Source organism: Peromyscus eremicus, chromosome 2 (genome assembly GCF_949786415.1).
Source record: "Peromyscus eremicus chromosome 2, PerEre_H2_v1, whole genome shotgun sequence".
Classification (NCBI taxonomy): Eukaryota; Metazoa; Chordata; class Mammalia; order Rodentia; family Cricetidae; genus Peromyscus; species Peromyscus eremicus.
The window spans coordinates 115,767,531-115,789,136 of NC_081417.1; the positions used below are offsets into that span (position 1 = coordinate 115,767,531).

General features: G+C 48.0%; 1 protein-coding gene across 1 annotated transcript in view; it reads left to right on the top strand.

Moving 5' to 3' along the window:
- The first annotated feature begins 2,146 nt into the window (after window positions 1-2,146).
- Ak4 (adenylate kinase 4) overlaps window positions 2,147-21,606 on the top strand; it is a 61,657-nt gene continuing 42,197 nt past the window's right edge. Inside the window, exon 1 of the mRNA XM_059254578.1 lies at window positions 2,147-2,402. Within this exon, the coding sequence (XP_059110561.1) occupies window positions 2,258-2,402 (145 nt within the window). The 5' untranslated portion in view covers window positions 2,147-2,257. The remainder of the gene's footprint in view (window positions 2,403-21,606) is intronic.

Consider the following 21,606-nt stretch of genomic DNA (forward strand, 5'->3'; position numbering starts at 1 on the left):
CCAACCTTTTACACTCGGGTGCTGGGGACTGAACTCAGGTCCTCATGCTTCTGTGGCAAGCACTGTGTAAGTGAGCCACTTCCCTGGCCCTCAGCCACGTGCTTTAACAAGCTCTCCAGGTGGATCTGGTGTGTGCTCTTGTCTCACAATCACCGTAAAGAACCATCAGCTGTTTATTACAGAGTAGGAACCTGAGAGACTTAAGCCCCCTCACCACCCCGGCTTTGTGTTTCCCTTGTTCTTCAGCAAAGACTCACCTAAGGAGCTCTGAATAAAGTCTACAGCACCTCGGGATACTTTAGGAAACGACTCTATGGAACAAATGTTGGCACGGCGGTTGGTGGCCTGAGTGTGGTGTCTTGTCAAGGCTGGGTGTGGAATGGCAACGAGGGGAGCTGGGTTGGCAAGACACCATCCCAGGCTCTGTCTCCTGCCTCCAACACCCAACAGCCAGGAATCCAGAGGAGGCTCTTTCCTACAGTGTCCGCACTCTCAGTTATGGGCAGCATTGGTGAGAGGTCTGTAAAGGAGTCTTGCAAGGCAGGCAGGAACCTTAGGAAGGGAAGCAGGACACACCGAAGTGGGCAAGTAATGGAAATGGGATTCTACTTCAGCCGTATTTCTAGTAACTGCAGAGGTGATTATCCCAGTAGTTGGGGTGGGAATCTGAGAGCTTTCATTGTAACTTGGAAACAGAATTGAGAGAGGAGGCAGAAGGGCTTAGTGACCCATTCCTGTAATCCTGATATTAAGAAAGCTGTGGCAAGAGCATCGTGAGTTCAAGACCAGCCTAGGCTACAAAGCGAAACCCTGATTCAAAACAAAACAAAGGCAGAGGCATGTTGCAGTATGGGTTCGTATATGGGAGGGGCAAGGAAAAGAAAACCTCCATTTGAGTTGGTGAACAGAGAGTTGGGAATAACACATCCTGGGCACAAGACGTCCTGGAATCATCTGGCTATAGGTCGGAGTACAAGCGAAAGGCAACCTTTTATTCCCCATTTCCAGGGCGCTGGGCTTTGGAGCCAGTCAAGGATTCAATACTGCGGCTGCAACTATGGGGGCAGGATTCGATCACTTGTCGTTGCTGTATATCAAGCACACAAAACAGCGTTGGGCACACAATAAAGTGTTTCTTTTCGGTTTTTCGAGACACGTTTCTTTGTGTAGCCCTAACTGTCCTGGAACTCGCTCAGTAGACCTTGCTGGCCTGGAACTCTGAGATCCCTACCTGCCTCTGCTGGGATTGAAGGTGTGCGCCACCACCACCCAGCTTTGGTGTTTCTTTTTTTTCTTTTTTTAGAGCGGGTATCAATATGTAGTTCAGGCCCGCCCACAACTTTTTATTCTCTTGCCAGGACCTGCTGTGGATAACCTGGCTTAAGGGATAGTCTCAGGGGGTTCGATCCCCCCATATGGATGAAAACAAATAACACTGCTAAGTATATAAATGAATGGTTTCTATACCAAGCCTTCCTCCATCCGTACCTGCAAAGGTTGCATAATAATATCACACAGCCTAGAATTGGACGCCGAGTAGGCGCTCAACAAGTTGTGTTTTTCCGTCCCCTTGACAATAGACTGGGTCCCCAGGCGGTTCCTTTCTCTCAGGGCGTCTCCATCTCCGTTCGCCCCCGCAGCCTCAGCCTGGCCCCGGACGCGCCGGGAGGGGAGGGGAGAGGAGGGGGCGCGGCGGCTGTAGCGGGGAGCCGGCTCCCGGCTTACGTAAGAAGCGAGTCCCGCGCGGCCGGCCGGGCAGAGGCGGCGCCGCCCAGCGAGATCCTGGCTAAGTCTGGCCGCGCTCCTTTCCGCCGAGGTGTGTCTCTCTTCGGCTGCTCGGGGCGGAGGTGGGCCCCCCCCTAGTTTCAGGCAGCGGCCACTCTGGGGATGCGACAGTCACCGAGAAGCGGCCGGCGAACGGCTCCCGCTCAGCCCACGTGCGGGGACCGGCAGGGGATCCCCGGGATCGCGCGCCCGGGCTGGGGTGCAGGGAAGGACCCCGGTGGGTCTAACTGACCTCTGACCCCAGCGGGCCGAGCTCGCCGGCCGGGCGGGGTCTCCCGCAGCGCTGCACCGGCGTGGCACGGGGCGAGGAGGTGGCGGAGGGCGGGGCTGAGGGGCGGGGCCGTCTTAAAAAGCCTCTCCTTCCCCTATAGGGGTGGCAGGCGAATCCCCGCTTGCGGAGGGTGCCGAGGCAGGGGCTGTCGGGCAAAGTGCGCGGGCTGCGGTCCAGGCCACCCCCCTCCCCGCCAAAGCCATGGCTTCCAAACTCCTGCGTGCGGTCATCCTCGGGCCGCCCGGCTCGGGTAAGGGCACCGTATGCCAGAGGATCGCCCAGAACTTTGGCCTCCAGCATCTCTCCAGCGGCCACTTCTTGCGGGAGAACCTCAAGGCCAGCACGGGTGAGGGGCCCGGGGGAGCAGGGGAGCGAGGGTGGAGACGAGCCCGGTGGGTGGTAGGGCCGGGAGCGGGGCAGTCGCGGGCACCGGTCCCCTCGGCTCCGGCGCCCTGCCCCCGCCCGCGTGTGCCCGTGCGGGCTCGTACGTGCCGCGGCGCATGCAACCAGCCGCCCGCCCGCGCGGCTTAACCGCGCCCGGAGGAGGCCGAGGCTGGCGGGCAGCGTCTCCGACTGCACCGGTCGCTCGCGCGTAAGGGGTGGGGGGTGGGGGGACCTTGCGCTCCGGGCCCAGGGAACCTAGGCGAGCCGCTCGGCGGGAACCCGAACTGGCTTCTCACGCCGCGCCTCCCGTAATGCAGAGTCCCTGGGTCCCCTGTTGCGGTCCTGCCGAGCCGCGCGTCCCCTTTCCCGGCGAGGAGCTGGGGACCGCTCGCCTCCCACCTGTGGGAGTCGCGGCGGCCGGCCGGCGCGCTGGGACTCTGCGGCGCGCTCCCCCACGGCCCCTCGCGCGCGCTCCGGCCTGGAGCCGAGCGCTGCATGGCGGTGGTGAAAGGCCTGTGGTCGCTGCTGGCGTCCGCCGCAAACTGTCCCCGCCAGCTCCCCTCCTCCTCCAGCCCGGCTTGGCCGCCTGGAGACCCGGAGACTCGTTTTGATAAATTGCATTTTGACTTCAGCCTTGCTGCAGATGGCCTCTTGAGACTGTCCCTCGGCGGGCGCGGTAAAGTTGGGGGTCTAGATTGCCCCATCTCCCTAGTATGGCAAATTCCTCCCTTCTCCCCTCTTCCTTGGCTCCCGGTTCCAAAGGAATAAATGAGCATGAGAAGGCGAAGCAACTGCGAGGAACTGCGGGGCGCATACCCTTCTAGGATGCAGTTGAGGGTAATTAGCAACTCGCTCATGAAATGTGTTACCCGGGAGGTCCCTCCCTATTTCTATTGTCATGTGTGTCCAAGTGGTTATTGCTTCTTGTGGGCTAATTGTTCACGAATCTGCATTTCAGAAGCATCTGCAAGTGTGAACAGGTGGGTGGCGGACAATGTTGGAAAGCCTTTAAGCATCTGAAAGGCTGCTTATTCTTCTGAAGCCGGTTAATAAAAGCCAGCCTTTCTTTGGATTCCTTCCTCACACCTGTGTCTGATACAGAAGCGTTTATGTGTACCAGATTGTATTTTGTTACCTCAGGCCGCGCGCGCGGGGGGCGGGGGGCGGGGGGGGGGCTTGGCCCCACCACTGGATTGAAACATAGGCAAGTATCGCACCAAGGCTAGGCAGGTATCGCACCAAGGAACGTCACTCAACACCGGTTTTAAATTAAAATTTAAAATCTTTTTTTGTATGTGAGTATGGTCCTATCATTGTGCATGTGGAACTCAGGTCCTCAGTGTAAGAGTCAAGTGCCTTTATACTTTGAGCCTTCTCACCAGCCCTTAGATTTGAGATAGGGCTTTATTAAGTTACTAGTCATTCCTCTGTCTCAGGAGCTGGGGTTGTAGGTGCACCACAACCCTCAGTTAGGTTCGAACTTCATGCCGATTTGAAGGCTAGGCAAGCCCAATACTCCTGAGCTACGTACATCCCCGTCTCCTCTAATGTACTCTTCCCGTATTTGGAATACAGTTTGGGAGGGGGGCAACCTGAGGGTTTGTGTGTAGGATCCGGCTTCTTCCAGGTGAGGCTATGGAGAAAGCTGGCAGAGACAAAGCCAGCATAATTACCAGCCCATTTCATAACATCCTCTGCCCTTTACTTCTGGAATGAAAGAGTTTTTTTTTTACACCTGGCCTCTGTGGATGGACTAGTGGCCCTTTCCTTTTTCAGATGGGCAGTAGGGGTAGCCACCTGTATTGGTGGCTTTAGGCTGCCTGGCTTCACTCAAAGTCCATGCACTTGACTCCGAAGTCACCATTTACTGCCGGATAGTTGATGGCCTTCATGCTGAGGTAGTTGGGGGGAAATTTGGCATCTTGCTGGTCAGGTCAGCCTAGTTGAGGAGATACATACCTCCATGATGCTCCTCTTAGGCTGGAGAAGAAGGCAAGCTCCTGGTGCTCTGTCTCCCAGGCTCTGCTGGCCTTGCTTTTGCACATGAGGGCAAAGATGTCTGATTGCTCTTCAGTCAGCCTTAAGTCTGATAATTGTATAAGTGTAGTCCTCAAACGCAGATCCAGCTGCCTCTGCTTCCTGAGTTTAAAGGCCTGTACCTCTCTTCACACCTGGCTCCTTTTCTACCTTTTAAAAGAGCATTAAGAGCAGCCGGGCGGTGGTGGCGCATGCCTTTAATCCCAGCACTCAGGAGGCAGAGCCAGGTGGATCTCTGTGAGTTCGAGGCCAGCCTGGGCTACCAAGTGAGTTCCAGGAAAGGTGCAAAGCTACACAGAGAAACCCTGTTTCGGGGGGGAAAAAAAAAAGAGGAGGTAGCTGTTTTCTTTACTTAGGAGTTTTGAAGACTTTTTACTTGGCTGTCTTGTGTTCTCATTTTAAAAAATTTAATTTATTCACATGTATGAATTTTTTTTCTCTTTTAATTTTCATTTATTTATTTGAGACAGTCACTATATAGCCCTGGCTGGCCTGGAACTCACAGATTCACCTTGAAGGTGCTGGGCGGAAAGGTGTGTGCCACAATGCCCAGTAAGAGCTTTTACCCTAATATGCATTTAATTACTCAGCTAACAAGCCTCAAAGACTTTTCTCCTTTTTTTTTTTCCTTGCCACTTCTTCCTGAACCTCACACAGTCGTCACTTCTTCAATGAGGAGGTCAGCCTGGTCACCTCTAGTCTCTAGAGTTGCCTTACTTGGACTGACAGTCTCTGAAATGGAGACACCTAAGGTTGTCTGGAGCTGAGACAGTGTGTCATGTTCTTTTTTCCCAAGGTAGAGAATATGGCGGTTCTCGGAAGTCAGCAGTCTTGGACTCCATTCTTTGGCCTCACACGTCTCTTCCACTTTTACACCCATCAGATTGATGGCAGGGGATCCAGCTTCAAGTCCACTTCTCTGCTCCCCTCTGGTCCATTGGGGGATGGAAACAACTATCAAAAACAGATACAGAAGGCTGGTGGGTTTTCAGTAGTGTAGAACATCACAGCCACTGTTTGCCCCAGGGTATTACCACCATTGTCGGTATCAGCAGCTTAAGACTTATACATAAACCACACCAGAGCCTGGCGGTGGTGGCCTTTAATCCCAGCACTCGGGAGGCAGAGCCAGGCAGACCTCTGAGTTCAAGGCCAGCCTGGGCTACAGAGCGAGATCCAGGGCAGGCACCAAAATTACACAAAAAAAACCCTGTCTCCGAACTGCCCCCCCCCCAAAAAAAACCCACATCGGGTGTAAAGGGAATCTGCATGCATGCATAGTTAATGGCCTCCTTATAAACATACTGGTTAGCTTAGAAGACATGGATTTATCATATCCACCCTCTGCTGTATGTGGTTTGTCAATTCATAAGTAAGGTTCCTGCTAAGTGACATATCCTTAACCTCTTGCACCTACCAGACTTAAAAATCAATGAATATTTTATCTGTATATGAACCATGTTCATGCCTGGTACCCACAATGGTCAAATGAGGGCATCAGATCCCATTAAACTAGCATTAACAGATGATTGAGACATATGGGTACTGGAAACTGGATCCAGGTCCTCTTGAGCATCCAGTGCTCCAAACCACTGAGCCACCTGTCCGATCCCCTGTCATTTTTCATTTTTCATTTTAAATTTTCTTTTAAGACGGCGTCTCACTGTAGACAGACTGGCCCGCAATGCAGATCTACCTACCTCTGCCTGCTTAGGGCTGGGATTAGGCATGCTCCACCACACTCTGCCCTGTTCTGAAGTTTGGTTTCTATAATTTTTTCTTAGAGACAGGGTTTCTCTGTGTAGCCTTGACTGTCCTGGAACTCACTCTGTAGACTAGGCTGGTCTTGAGCTCAGATCCGCCTGCCTCTGCCTCTTGAGTGCTAGGATTAAATGCCTTCTTTTCTCCACCCAGTAAAAGTGACTTAAATGTTTTTGGGACACCCCTCCCCCCCTTTTTTTCCTCCCATGAACTAATTAAAAAACTTGACCAGGGAAAGAAGAGAAATAAAAGACTGTGATTTGTTTTGAGAGTGGCTTGTTCCTAGTGAACTTGGCGCGTGTGATGTCACTCTCTCTCTCTAGAGGTCTATGTGAGAGTCTTAGGGGCCACTGTCTTGTAAGAACACAGTATTTATTTTCCTGTCACCTGCTGCTTGCTTTGAACCTCCTAGTGAAGGCAGGAACCCTTCTGAAAATACAGTTTAGAGTTATGTTTGAAGGTGGTGGTGAAACATGGCAAACCCAGGAAGTCAGTAGCAATTTCATTTGGAAAGTAGCTCAGGCCATCTGCTCCAGCCTGGATTTGGCCAGGCTCTTGACTACATGGCTTGGCCTCCTGCAGCCACAGTCTGGCGAAAAGCTGCCTATGTGACCTCACTGCTCTGGAGAAGGAAGAAGTCTTCTCACTGCCCTGCAGAATCCACCTCCCGCCTCTACACTTACCATGTTGATTGTATCAGCTGTTCGGTGAATACAGTACAGTGAAGGCCGGTAGCTGTCTGCTTTATCCGCTGGCTGCATATCCACTGCGTCGGTACCCCTGGTGCTGGAGGTGATCACATTGCTTAAGAAAAGGATGTGCCTTAAATTTTTTTTTCCTAAAAAGTTACCTTTTTGAGACAAGACTGTATATGAACTGTGTTGGTCTTTAACTCCCTAAGTAGCCTAGGCTGAACTTGATCTCTTGAACTCCAGTCTCTGCCCAGGTACGAGGTGCTAGGATGATAGGCATGTGCCAGTAGGAGCAGCTTAGGTGTGCCTCTTAGTGTATCTTCTCCCTGTGGCATGTGCTTTACCCCTGAAATTGGGGTCTGGCAAATTGTAATGCAGCAAAAAGGGTTCATGTTGTCTATATTAAAGGGACAAGTCCAGTCATAAATTGTGTGTATGTGTGTGTGTGTGTGTGTGTGTGTGTGTGTGTGTGTTACCAGCAGTTGCACACGCAGCCTGCTTCAGTTTGATTAGTTTTGAATTATGGTGAGAGCGAGGCTTACAAAGGACTTGAGATTAGCTTCGTGATAGGTGTTTTTCCCTTGGCCTTTCCTTGGCTGCCTGGAGCCATGCAGGCTGAGGCTTATCAAATACCTTATTTCAGGACCCGCCTCCAGGTCTTGGGCTTGTATTTTCTTAGCACCCACTGTGAAGAAATAGAAAGACTTGCCTTAAATTGCAAGGAGCTGAGCCTTACATTCTCTCACAGGGAACGTTAGCCCCCCTCCCCCCCACTACCCATACACGTGTATGTATATATGTGTACATACAAAGGTGGTCCGCTATAGAGTATGTCCCATCAAAAGTTCTATTTGTGGTGGGAATGAGTTCAGTTGGTAGAGTGCTTGCCCAGCACTGACAGAGTCCTAGCACATGAATGCTCGGTGGTACACACTTGTAATGTTGCTACGTGGAAGGTTGAAGTAGGTAGGTCAAGATTAACCTGGGCGAGGGTTATATAAGGAAAATATGTCTCAGAAGGAACAACAACCCCGCCCCCCCAGAACTCTGATATTTTGTGATAGCTTTCTTTGCTAGGTTTTATCATTTTAAGGGTCTGACAGATAGTGGTATCAGAGAACAGGCCCCCTTTAATATCGGAGTCTAGTAGCTCAAGGGTAGGGAGTTGGAGAAGTTCCATGTGGAAGCATCTTGGACTTGACTACAGAAAAGATGTTCAAGAAGGAACCTGTTTCTACTCTTAATATTAACTGCCGTTCTTGCCAGGGTTTTACAGATGGCCTAGCATTTCAAATGAGGCTGTGAGCTGCTCCTCTCTGAAAGGATGACCTCGTTCAAAGGGCTCAGGCTTTTGGGTACTCATTAAGTCATAAATGTGCAACTTATGTAAGAAATTTCCTGAGAATTGAGGATAGAGGGGTTTGGAGGCCTGAGTCAGAGTTCAGTATTGCATCTAAAGCATCTTTAAATGGTTAACATTCCCTGGTTCATCCAGGGTCTTGGCTCATTCCAGGATTTCTAGTGTATGCTACGTTCTGGTTTCCCATTTGGTGAGACCCAGGAACAAGCCCAAGTCAATGAAGGGCTGGACAGTCTCTTGGACTGTGGATCTAGCTCAGTTGGTAGCCTGCCTAGCATGCAGGAAGCCCTTGGTTTGATCCGTGCTCTGTGGACACAGAGTAAGACTTCTCATTGAGTCTAGCCTGGGTTCTGGGCCTCTGAACTCAAGGCTTTTATACTCTTGCACAGCAGGTACTTGACCCACTGAGCCCTCTCCCAAACCCCCATGGTCATCTTCTGGTCTTGCTGTAACCTCCTGAGTGTGCTGGCATTGTAAGCAGGGGCCACCATGCCCAGGTTTTTTTTTTTTTTTTTTTTTTTTTGGTTTTTCGAGACAGGGTTTCTTTGTGTAGCTTTGCGCCTTTCCTGGAACTCACTTGGTAGCCCAGGCTGGCCTCGAACTCACAGAGATCCGCCTGGCTCTGCCTCCCGAGTGCTGGGATTAAAGGCGTGCGCCACCACCACCCCGGCCATGCCTAGTTTTTTTTTTGCTGTTTTTTTTTGAGACAGGGTTTCTTTATGTAGCTTTGGAGCCTACATGGTCAACTCTGTAGACCAGGCTGTCCTGGAACTCACGAGATCCACCTGCCTCTGCATCTCGAATGCTGGGATTAAAGGTGTGCGTCACCACCCTCGATTGCCCAGTTTTTTTTTTTTTAAACGTTTATTAGTATTTTGCCTGCATGCATGTCTGTGTGAGGATGTCAGAAGCTCTGGAACTAGAGTTACAGACAGGTGTGAACTGCCTGCCATGTGGGTGCTGGGCAATGAACCCAGGTCCTCTGGAAGAGCAACCAGTGCTCTTAACTGCTGAGCCAGCTCTCCAGCCCCATGCCCAGTTTTATGTGTTGCTTGGGATCGAAGTCAGAGCGTCTGCATGCTAGGGAAGCTGTGGAGCAGCTGAGGTATATGGTTTAAATTGTTTCCACAGGTTATTTCCAGATGCAAACATTGTAGTAAAATTAAAACCTAATTTGCAGATATTCTCTGAATAGCATTTGCTTGTCTGTTCATGCGTTTTCTAAGATCCAGTTTAAATAAGTGCACATTTCATTGAGTCACTAAATCTTCTTTGTCACCTGTAATCTCAGAGTTTAGTTTCCTTTTTTTCTTTTCTTTTTTTCCCTTAATTTTATTAATTTTTTTAAATCTTTCACAACTCTTTTTTTTTTTTTTGGAGACAGGGCCTGCTTGTATAGCCCATTCTGGCCTTGAATTGTTGACTTTTCTGTTTTAGCCTTTTGCGTGCTGGGATTATAGGTGTGTGTGTGCTATCATGCTTGGCTTCCAGACCCAGCTCTCCAGTCTTTAATGTCTTTGTGGAAGAACACAAGATTGTCTTTGGCTCTTTCAGTTTGTGGTACAGTGCTTGAAGGCTGACTTCACACAGATAAGTAGTTGAAGGAGGACCTCATGGACCCTGGAGACATCTCCTGGGTGCTCAGCTCTCCTCAGGCTGCACTTTGAGACCTGTGGCTATAGCTAGTCTTCTGTTGTTGGGGGTTGGGGTTATTTAGAGTCTTCTTGTAGGCAAGCAGTCGGTACTGAATGCTGGAGTGTCTTGCAGTGAGTGTTATGATCTGGACAGTGCGGCTTGTGAAGTACATAGTGAAACATGGTGTGTTCTCTGAAAGGGCTGCTGAGCTGCAAGAGAAGCAGGCAAGCGACTGAAGAGTTGCAAGAGTGCATGCCTGGCTCTGGGGGCCACAGGGAAAGGATGATGGCGTGGGGGACCCTTTTTAATAGGGTCTTGCTTGCTCTGGATGTAAGGCTGACCTGTAACTCACACTGTAGTCTAAGATGGCTTCAGTCTCACTGCATCAGTCTTGTGAGTATTGGGACTCCTTTTAAAAATTGCTTATCATTATTTGTGTGTGTGTCTGTGTGTGTGTGTCTGTGTGTGTGTGTGTGTGTGTGTGTGTAGGTCAGAGGACAACTTTCAAGATTTGTTTTTTTTCCCTCCTCCAACTTAATTTGGGTTCTGGGAGTCAAACTCATTGTCAGGCTTGTGGCAGGCCCTTCACCCACTGGGCCATCTCGCTAGCCCTTGTTGGGGAGCACTTTCAGAGGAAGTGTGTACTTTGGGTTACTATTGCTGGGATGACACACCATGACCTAAAGCAACTCGAGGAGGAAAGGTTTGTTTGACTTACACTTCCACATCACTTTTTCCATCATCCTGTTCTGAAGGAAGTCAGGACAGGGGCTCAAGCAGATCAGGAACCTGGAGGCAGGGGCTGATGAAGGAGGGCTGCTTACTGGCTTGCTCTGCATGGCTTGCTCAGCCTGCTTGCTTTCTTATAGCACCCAAGACCACCATCCTAGGAGCGGCACTACCACAATGGACTGGGCCCTCCCAGATCAATCACTGATTAAGAAAATGTCCAACAGGCTTGCCTACAGCCAGATCTTCTGGAAGCATTTTCTCAATTGAGGTTCCCTCCTCTCCAATGACTCTAGCTTGTGTCAAGTTGACGGAGAACTAGCCAGCACAAGGTGTTTCTTAAACTTAGAATTTGGTAGATGATACCAGTTATCAGGTGAGGAGATGGGCTTAATTGTTATAACATAACTGGATACTCTCTCTAGAACTGTTGTCCACTAGAACTCATGAACACATGTACAGAGCATCATTTTATTCTTCATTAATATCTCTACTGTTAAAGCAAAGGGTTATTTTAGCATTATGGTGTTTTGCACAGGCCACACCTAAGCATGGCTGCTGAGCTGCACCAAGTCTAAGGCAGGTTGTTACACATCTGCTCAGTGCCCCTTGCTCCAGCTCCCATTGCTTATGTCTTAAGATACACATAAAATAATGTATCGGGCTGGAGAGGTGCCTCAGCAGGTAAGAGCACATAGTACTTTTGTAGAGGACCTGAGTCCAATTTCATAGTATCCATGGACAGTTCCTAACTGCAACTGCTTTTAATTTCAGCTCTGGGAGGGTCTGATACCTGCCTTCTGTTGGGGCGTGTTCCTTGAAAACACTCTCTCTCTCTCTCTCTCTCTCTCTCTCTCTCTCTCTCTCTCTCTCTCTCTCTCTCTCTCTGTGGTATAATGTGGTTTATGAAACTTTGAGCTTTCTAGAGTTCAAGTGATGGCTAATGAACATGAAGCTGGTAAGTTGGGGTTCAAACTACTAGAAATAGACAGTTTGTGATGGTCTGTTGGCTACGTTATTAAATGGTGCTGTATTCTGCTGTATTGTTCTCTCTGTGTAGCATTGGAAATGATGTCTTCCTCGTGAAGTTTCTGGGCTTTCTCCTGGGTCAGGCGTTCAAACATGAGCTTCCTTTAGCAAATTGAGTTTGGTCTTTTTTTAAAAGTATTAGGTGCTAGAGAGTTTTTAGGGTTGCTCTGACCCCTCCTCCCCCTGCACTGATATTTAGTTCTGTTTGGCCTTTCAGACACAGTACAAAAGGTCTCATTTGTACAGCACCATAAAGTCCATTTTGGGTGGTTTGTGTTACATTTTAACAGCCTCACCTCCAGGCCTGAGAACTTTTGTACTAGGGAAATGACTGGGCAGCAAGCATTCGCTTCACGCGGAAACGCTGCCGCATTAGTCCCGATCATCAGGTTCTGAAGAAGCTAACGATTAATTATTTTCTAGACTTTGCACTTTAATAGACGTCACTTTTTACATTTTTTTATTTGCATCACTAACCAGGGACCCTGCCTGGCACTCTGTAATTCTTGGGACTTGGCCCTAAGTTTGCAGTGAGTGTAGCATCTGCCAGACTCTGGATGTCCTCTTCTGTTCCTATTAGTTATAATCTGCATGCCTATCTACACAGTAGCAGTTCTTGTTGTATAATTTTAAAAACAAGTAAATGGCCCCAGAGGTTGAGCAACTTGCCCTAGGTCAGACAGCTAGATAAACTGACATTCAAACCCGGGATTCTTTAGCTGGATTCAAACTCATGATGTCATGTACTGTTCTGGTCCTGGGGGAATCTAGGAGAATATGTTTGTTTGCCTCAAGTTCTTGAGCACTTTTTTTTTTTTTTTTTGATCACTTGCCACATAGCCTGGGCCAGTTTGAGATTGTCTGTAGCCCAGGCTGTCCTGGAACTGCTTAAAAATGCGTTTTGAGATAGTGTATCTTAATCTGTTTGTCTGCTAAGACAGAGTGTTTCACACTGTTGTTTAAAGCAACAGAAATTCATTTCAACATTTTTTGGAGCAAGTAGACAGAGAGAGAATCTTTTCTGTGAAGTCCTGACTGACTGGCCTGGCCTGTAACTCAGTGTGTAGCCCAGGCTGGCTGTGAACGTGATCTTCCTGCCTCAGCCTCTTTAACATGCTGGAATCACGGGTGCTTGCCACCTTGCCTGGTCATTTCGCACATTCCGGAAGACTGGCATTCTCCAAGATCAACGCAGTCCTAAGGATCTTTGGTTCCGTGCTGGCTCCCTGAGCACTGACAATGAGCTAAAGAGGTCAAAGGGAGGAGAGGGTTAAGGGCTGCTTAAAGCTTTTTGTTGCTGCTGGTTTTGAAAATGTATTAAGTACATTTATGTGGGGTGGTTGTGTCCTCAAGGACACAGGACAATTTATAGGAGTCAGTTCTGCTGTGGGGACTCTTGTCGAGCACTGATAGGTCATCAGGCTTGGCAGCAAGTGCCTTTTCTGTCTTGAGTCATCATGCTGACCACCGCCCTTTTGACATGCTGTCTGACGGTGTAGCCCCAGGTAAGCTTTCTAGTCATGATTTATCCTTCTGCCTCGACTTCCCACTGAGTGCTGGGATTACTTACTGGCTTTGCCGCCATGCCCAACTTGTAAGTTGTTCTCCCACCCGTATGCTCTAACTGTACCGACGGATGAACTATACTATAAACTTATAACTAAGCTATACCCAGCCTTGTACCTTTTGTAACCGGGGAAGTAACCCCATTCTCAAGGGAGATCAGGGAGCCTCAGGAGCTAAAACCTTTAAAAGCTTCACCTTTTAGTACTATCACCGCGGTTACCCGAAATCTTTAGGTGTAGGGGACACGTTTGACAGGAGCATCCCAGGTGGTAGGAAACCCTGGGAACTTAGCTCTCCACACGTGTCGGGGGTGCAAAAGACACTTTAAGTTGGGAGGGCAGGGTGGCACATCCTCCACGTGTCGGGGGTGCAAAAGACACTTTAAGTTGGGAGGGCAGGGTGGCACATCCTCCAAATGCTAGCACTCGGGAAAGCTGAGGCAGGAGGATTGAGAATTCCAGGCCAGTCTGGGCTGTTGTCACAGGAAACAAGTTGGGTAGGCTAGAGAGGTTTGTGGGGTTTGGGTTTTGAAGCTCTGCCCTCAAAACATTTTTTTAACAACACATCTATGGAGAGGAAGCACCACCCCCAATCCCAAAAAGGGCCGAAAAGGTCTAAAATAGAAACCATCTGTGGTGGTAAGGAGGTAGAAATGAGCCTTCATTGTAACAGTGTGAGGTTTGGAATACTGCCGGAGCCCAGTGTTCTTCAGTAGGCATTTGACAAGCAGTTTCTGTGCCAATGGGAGGCATGGGGAGGCATGCGAGCAAAGCTTGTTCTCTGACCTTGAGGCCCTTACGGCTCAGGGTTCAGGTTGTAGGTCTCATGATGTTCCAGTGAGGTGTCCGTGTGTGGGTGGAGCATTGAAGTCAGAGCCCGGGTGGGTGGGGGACATGGCTCAGATGTAACTTTCCCCTGGAGCGCCTTTCATTTTCTGAATCTGTTGGCAGCCTTGGCTTTGAAGCTCTTCCACACTGTTCCCACTGCAGGTGGCTCTTTTGTGGACTTCTTCATGCCATCTGTACCTTCAGTTGGGCGTTCATTTTCTCCTCAGTGACAGGTTCCCTTTGGTTGTAAATGACTTCAACCATAGTCTCTCACCATTTACATAGTAAATTTATCAGGAGTTGAGTTCAGAGGCTTTGGACATAAGCTCAACAAACAGGGTAAAGTGTGACATTTCTTATGTTTTATGTCCTGTGTAAGTATATCAAGAAGGTTGCATACCACAGCGATGACTGGTCACTGGAAGGCCACTTGATGCGAGGTGGGCAAGCTCTCTACCACAGAGCTATAGTGAGATCAGACTGAAGTCCGGTCTCTGAGGAGATGTTTGAACTGAGCTCCAGGTGGAGGTGCGGTCTGGTGTTCTGGGTAGAGTGAACTTACAGTGGAAAAGGGAGAAGAACCTAGTCCATTCTGTTCATGATACGGATGGAGAACAGTGGACTTAGGGTTTTCTGAGTGGTCAGATTCATTATTAGAGAAATGCTTTTCTGTTGCTGTTAATATATAAACCAGCTTTACTGAGATAAAATTTGCACAAAGTAAAATTGGCCCTTTAAAAATGTTCCAATGGGCTCAGTGGGTAAAAGTGCTTGCCACTCAAGCTTGATGACTTGAGTTCAATTCCCGGGACCCAGGAAGCCAGGTAAAAAGCTGTGTGTGGTGGCTGGCATGCATCTCTAGTTCCAGCACTCCTATAGACAGGTGGGAAACTCACCTAGAAGCTTGTGGAACTGTAACACATGCACAGGAAACAAGAGAGACCCTGCCCCAAAACAGGATGGAAGCGGGAAACCGACCTCTGACATCCACACATAAGCCAAGACACTTTCAAGGCCGCATGTTCCAGGTACCCACCACTACTACCTAACACAAATAACTGTACAAATCAAGCTAAGCGTTGTGGCATAGGCTACAATCCAGCCTCTTCAGAGGCTGAGGCAGAAGGATTGTGAGTTCAAGGCCAGCCTGGGGTACAGGGGGAGTTTTCTCAGCCGTTGGTCTCAGCACTTCCCAGTTTGTGGAGCTGCTTCTGTTCCTGTGCAGATGACAGTCTGTCTGTCTTCACTGGAAACCGTCAGGTCAGATCTCTCCCCTGGGTGAAAATGGGCTCATTGGTCTTTTTATTCGGTTCTTATTTTGGATATTCATCTTCTTAAAGACAGTAGCTGGTGCTTGGTTAGAATAGCAGGTGTAGATGGAACCTGTGATAGAGTTCCCGGGTTTTTCCTTCAGTGGATACATCGCAGGACATGCTTTCTTTTTTTCCAAAAGGTTGGTTTTTTGACTTGCACCAACCCCAGTCCCTCCGTTTTAGGGAAATGAAGTCTGCAGCTTGGAGGAAGCACAAAATCCCTTTTCCACAGTTTTGTTTTGGTTTTCCAGAGTTCTTAGGACTAAACGCCATGCATACCAATGAACCTGGTAAGTTTTAATTATTCAGTTTCTAAAATGTCTAAGAATTGAAAGGGATTTTGGGTCATTGTGCCCAATTGGCCGTTTTACGCCTGTTCCCTACAGTGGCAGCTGACAGCTCATCCCCCAGGCACTGAGAGTGGGCTCCTCCAATGCTGCATGAGTCTAATTGTTGGGAGATTTTTTTTTTCCCCTCATACAGAGATGAAAGCTAAGTCCTTGAAATGATCATCAGGAAGCTGCCATCCATTTGTCTAGCTTCTGTCTTCAGTGTCACATAAATTACATCCACTGGCTCCTCAGATAATTGAATAGTTTCAAGGCACCTCTGAGAAAAATAGCCCTACTTTCCCGCACTGTTTTTCCTGTGGTTATATATCTGGGCTGACCTAGCTTGCTTGCTCCCTCAGTCCCTCCCACCCTCCCTTCCTCCCTCCCTCCCACCCTCTCTCCCTTCCATTGTCCATCGCTCTATCCGTTTGTCCTTCCTTCTTCCTGTGTGTGTATATGTGTGTATGTGTATGTGTACATGTACACACAGGTATGTCGGTGCGGGTCTGTGTTCTGTACAGTCAGTAGAAAAGCTGTGCTTTGGATTTTGAATGAGTGAATTCCTTAAGAATGTAGCAGAGCAAAGGAGTAACTAACAAGTAACAAAGAAGCAGCGGACAGATAACAAGACAGGTCAGGAGCTCAAACTCAGTATCCAGTGGAGATGCCTGGTATAGCCTGATTGAGCAAACAGAGCTAACACCATCAAATCAGAGACTCACAACCTCCAGCCGAGATCGACCCGGGAAGCTGAGAAAGTCAGTTGGAGTTAGTTCCCTACTGAGCTTTCTCTCCATGGCTGAGCTTCCTGGGGCTGAACTGCTGACTTCTCTTTCCCACCGTAACTGCTTTATTATGGAATAGACAGCAGAAAACATCTGGTGGAAATGGTTCACCTTCTGGCTGTTCTCACATATGTGATGTTTTTACCCGTGGGCCGCTATGGTGTTCTTATCCCTTCCTGTTAGTATTAGGGGAACCAATCTATCCCCAGAAAAGGAGCCTTGAATTTGAAATGGGCACGGAGTGGAGGGGAGGGAAGCTTCTCTTCCAGAGCAGTTAGCCCAAACAGCACAGGACAGTTTGCCAACGTAGCTGTAGTATACCTATGTATGTGTACGTGTGCATGTGTGTGTGCTCTCCAGAGTTGTGTATGTGTACGTATGCATGTGTGTGCTCTCCAGAGGTTGTGTATGTGTACATGTGCATGTGTGTGTGCTCTCCAGAGGTTGTGTATGTGTACATGTGCATGTGTGTGTGCTCTTCAGAGGTCAACTTTGGGTGTTGTTCCTCAGGAGCTATGCAGTTGTTTTTGTCTTTAAGACGGGGTCTCTCTGGGATCTGGGGCTCACCAATTGGCCAGGGAGCCTCAGGAATCCAGCTGTCTCTGCCTCTAGTGCTATGATTGCAAGCATTTGTCATCATGCCAAGCTTTTTATGCATGTAGTGGGGTTGAGTCGAAGGTCTCGTGCTTGTGGCGACTGATCGAGCTATTATTATCTACCTAGCTCTTAGATTCTTTTTCCTTTTGATTTTTAATACAGGCTCTCACTATGTAGACCAGACTTTCATCAACTAAAGTTTTTTGAGACCTGTTTTGGCTGTATATAGACTTGGGACTCCTATGCAGCCTAGGGTGGCTGGGCTTGAACAACTCCTGCCGCTGAGTGCTGGGATTACAAATGTGAAATGTGTGCCACCATACCCTGCTAGATTTTTTTTTTTTAATTTAAGCCCATTTACTATGACTCCATTTTGATGGCCATCACCACCACCAATGGCTAAATGGGACCATTTTAGCTGTTGAGGGCTTCCATTGTGGTCTACTTTCTCTCAATTTTCGTGTTATTTCGTGCATTCTGAAGACTCTCCTGGCCTGCGTAGCCTTGTGAAAGCTCCTAGTATAACTAACTCTGGTGGCTCACACTTGCGTTCTTGTACTCGGGAAGCAGAGGTAGAGGCCCAGTGAATGCAAGTCAAGTCCAGCCTAGTCTGCAGAGTGAGTCCCAGGTCTGTCTGCCCGAAAGAGATCCATGGTGAGGTGCTGTCACGCCCTGTCTCTCCTGACTAAAGCTCATAGTATTGGTGCTGTGGGATGGTCTGTGTGTGCTCTGATTGGTCAATAAATAAAACGCTGATTGGCCAGTGGCCAGGCAGGAAGTATAGGCGGGATTAACAGAGAGGAGAATTGAGACAACAGGAAGGAGGGGGGAAGACACTGCCAGCCGCCGCCATGACAAGCAGCATGTGAAGATGCCAGTAAGCCACGAGCCACATGGCAAGGTATAGATTTATAGAAATGGATTAATTTAAGCTGTAAGAACAGTTAGCAAGAAGCCTGATACGGCCATACAAGCAATATAAGTCTCTGTGTTTACTTGGTTGGGTCTGAGCGGCTGTGGGACTGGCGGGTGACAGATTTGACCTGACTGTGGGCCAGGCAGGAAAACTCTAGCTACATATTTGAGCTTTAGTATTCTGTGAGGGTCATGAGAACCTAAATGTAAGGCACCAGGGTACTCATTTTGTTCTGCCCTTTGAAATCCTTCCTCCCCCCCTTGACCAGGTCAAGAGTTAGGATGACTGTGTAGAATCCATGGCAAGAATCACCCAGCTTAAATATTGCAGAGCATTGATCAGCAACAAACAACTGAAGATTACATTTGCCCAGTTATCTGTAATTGTAGTTTGTTTGCATTGTTTTCCATGTATTACACATATTATTACTTTTTTCTGTATTTTTATTTTTTGTATGTATATGTGTGTTTGAACCCATGTATTGTGTATGGGGGCCAAGTCAGCCTTGGGTGTCAGTCTTCACATCAGGCTTCGTTCATCTTTTTGTTTGGGTTTCTCTGTGTAACAGCCCCAGTTGTCCTGGAACTCGCTCTGTAGACCAGGCTGGCCTCAAACTCAGATCCACCTGCCTCTGCCTCCCAAGTGCTGGGATTAAAGTCATGTGCCACCACACTTGGCTCCCCCCTTTTTTTTTTTAAAGACTTTATGAGTATAGGCGAGTGCCTGCTTGTGTGTGTGAGCACCACCTGTGTACCTGGGGCCCTTAGAGGTCAGAAGAGGGTGCTGGATGCTTTGTAATGAATTATAGGCAGTGAACCGTACGCAGAGCCATCTCTAGCTTTCCGTGTTATTTTTTGAGACAGTCTCCTACTTTCTTTTTCTTTTTGTTTTTTTCAAGATGGTTTCTCTGTAGCTTTGGAGCCTGTCCTGGAACTCTCTGTAGACCAGGCTGGCCCCGAACTCACAGACATCTACCTGCCTCTGCCTCCCAAGTGCTGGGATTAATGGTGTGCACCACTACCGCCTGGTTCAGTCTCCTACTTTCTTGAAACTCCTCACTCACTTAAGCTAAGTTCACTGGTTATGGAGCCCAGGGGTCCTCCTGTCTTGCCAGTGCTGGCATCACAAGTGCAAGCCACCATGGTGATGTTTTTTTTAACATGGCTACTGTGTATTGAACTCAGTTTCTCATGCTTCATGACAAACCCTGTATTGTTAACTCTCTAAATTCCAAAGCTGTACTTGTTTAAGCTAACCATTATTATTATTATTATCATCATTATTATTATTATTATTATTATTATTTTGAGACGGCATTTCTCTGTGTTGTTTTGGTGCTTCTCTGTGTTGCTTTGGTGCCTGTCCTGGATCTTGCTCTGTAGACCGGGCTGGCCTTGAACTCACAGAGATCTGCCTGGCTCTGCCTCCTGAGTGCTGGGATTAAGCACCTTCCGGCAAGCTAACCATTTTATGATGTAGAGCTCTCAGTAACACCCACCCCAGCTCTGTGACTTTAGGTAGCCAACCATTGAGTGTTTGCACAGCTAGAGCAATGGCAGAGCTATCTTGGAGGCTTTCTTGTGTTGGCGAGGTTAGGTTAGGACCAGAGTGAGGCAAGTCAGGCACTGTTGGTGGAAATGTGACAGATACTGAGAAATTTAATCGCTTTGCATCATTAAAAAAAAAAAAAACAAACCCAAATTTAAGATTTTTATTTGTGAGCTTCCATGTGGGTGTTAGGAATTGAATCTTTTTTTTTATTTTTATTTTTTTTTGATTTTTCGAGACAGGGTTTCTCTGTGTAGCTTTGCGCCTTTCCTGGATCTCGCTCTGTAGCCCAGGCTGGCCTTGAACTCAGAGATCCGCCTGGCTCTGCCTCCCGAGTGCTGGGATCAAAGGCATGTGCCACCACTGCCCGGACATATTTTTCTTTTTAATATTTCATTTTTAATTTATGTTTGTATGTGTGCTTGCACTCACATGCATGTATGTCCATCTCTGTGTGTACACATATATGTGCATGTATATACATGTGTGTGGATACCTGCAGAGGTTAGAAGAAAGGATATTGGAGCCTATGTCTCTGGAGGGAGAGGCAGTTGTGAACTGCCTGATGTAGATCCTGAGATCTGATCTTTGTGAGAATAGCAAAGAATCTTAACTACTGAGCTGTCTCTCTGGCCCCAGTAAAGTTTTAAAAAACGATTTGCTACTTTTTAAAAATTCTATGTATGTATGTGTCTGTGTGAGGGTATGTGCACATGAGTGCAGGTACCCAAGAAGGCCAGAAGAGGGCATCAGGTTATTTGTAGCTGATTTTAAGAGGCAGTTGTGATCTGCCTGACTTGAGCTGGGAACTAAACTTGAGTCCTGTAAGAACAGTACTTGTTCTGAACTGCTGAGCCATCTCTTCAGCACCTATAAAACAGGCTTTGTTGTTGTTGTTTGTTTGTTTTATAGCCAGTGTGGTGGCTCATGCCTGTAATCCTAACACTCAAAGCTGAAACAGGAGGATTGCTATAGAATAAACTCCAGCCTATACAATAAATTATATAATAACTTATTATTACATAATTCCAGTCTATATAATAAATTCCAAGACAGCCTGGACTACAGAGTAAGACCTTGTCTAAAAAAGAAAAGAAAAGAAAACAAAACAAAACAAAAAAACCCTTCAATGACATAATTCTGCTCATTACGAGCAGAATGCCAAGAGTTTTGTTTACTTTTTAAGAGAGAAGTCTTTTTGCCACACCAGGCTGGGGCACTTGGAGGTAGGAGGCTCTTCAGATAGAGAGACACTATTGGTACCTAGCACAGACACAGGTCAGTACAGTACACAATTCCTTTGAGCTTCAGGGCTCAAGAAATCCTTCATGTCAGCCCATAGGGCAGGTAGCTGGTTCTGTTGTGTGCATACATTGTACCCAGCTCAAAACACCAGTTTGAGGTCAGGAGGTCCCAGCTGAGGGGCTGAGTCAAGAGAGAAATGGGAAGTTTCAGGACAGCCTGGGTTATGGAGCATGCATGAGCCACGGCTCATGTATGGAGGCCAGAGAACAACTTTTGGGAGTTTTCTCCTTCCTCCATGTGGTACCTGGGGGCAAGGACCTTCACCCACCAAATCATCTCAAAGGCTCTAGAAGTTAAAATTTTAAATAAAGACCAGACCCAAGAAACTTGAGAGAGTTGAAGTGCAAGGTTAAGCCCTATTTTGAGTTAGGATTTTTGTAGCTTTTTGGTATTTCTTTTCATATTGAAAAATATTTCAATAAATGGGCCTGCTGAGTGTGCATCTGGTATCTGTCGTGGGCCTAGTTATTATTACAGAAGCTCAGGATTGCTGGGAGTTTGAAATAAACCTGAACTCAAGGTCTGTCTGGGGTGTAGAGTGTATTTGTCACACAGACCTCAGTGGAAAATTGTAATATATCCCATCATTGCCATCTGTCTGGCTAGCAGGGGCTAAGGCAGGAGGCTGTGAATCCTCGTCTTCCACTAGAGGTGTTTTGAATGTCGTGTTGCAGCCCTGACTATCCTGGCTGATGTGCAGAGGAGCCTTGCCAAGCCCAGCCTGCTGCCTGAAA